This window comes from Eimeria mitis, genomic scaffold (assembly GCF_000499745.2).
Source record: "Eimeria mitis Houghton genomic scaffold, Emh_scaff3349, whole genome shotgun sequence".
NCBI classification, from domain to species: Eukaryota; Apicomplexa; class Conoidasida; order Eucoccidiorida; family Eimeriidae; genus Eimeria; species Eimeria mitis.
Window position 1 is genome coordinate 1 of NW_013571688.1, and position 324 is coordinate 324.

The following is a 324-nucleotide window of genomic DNA, read 5'->3' on the forward strand; positions in this document are numbered from 1 at the left end:
ATATATATATATATTTATATATTTCTATGTATCACACCTGCTGCCTGCCATCTGTGTTGCTGTCGCTGCGATCGCCGCCACCACTGCGCTGCTTCAGGAGAGAGGAGCTGCTGCCTCTGTTGTTGCTGCTGCTGCTGCTGCTGCTGCTGCTGTTGCTGCTGCTGCTGCTGCTGCCAGTCCCACACGCATATCGTGAGTACACAGCACTAGAACCAGGGCCGCCTGCTGCGGCTGCACTATACATTGCTGCTGCTGCAGCAGCAGCATCACGTCCTTGGGCCCCCCCCCCATATGCAGCGTGCTGCTGCTGTGCATACACTGCAG

General features: G+C 56.5%; 1 protein-coding gene across 1 annotated transcript in view; it reads right to left on the reverse strand.

Moving 5' to 3' along the window:
• Window positions 1–93: 93 nt before the first annotated feature.
• EMH_0065110 (CMGC kinase, MAPK family TgMAPK2, putative) overlaps window positions 94–324 on the reverse strand; it is a gene marked incomplete at both ends in the record, with an annotated part of 4,613 nt that continues 4,382 nt past the window's right edge. Inside the window, one exon of the mRNA XM_013498338.1 lies at window positions 94–322. Coding sequence (XP_013353792.1) covers window positions 94–322 — 229 coding nt within the window. The remainder of the gene's footprint in view (window positions 323–324) is intronic.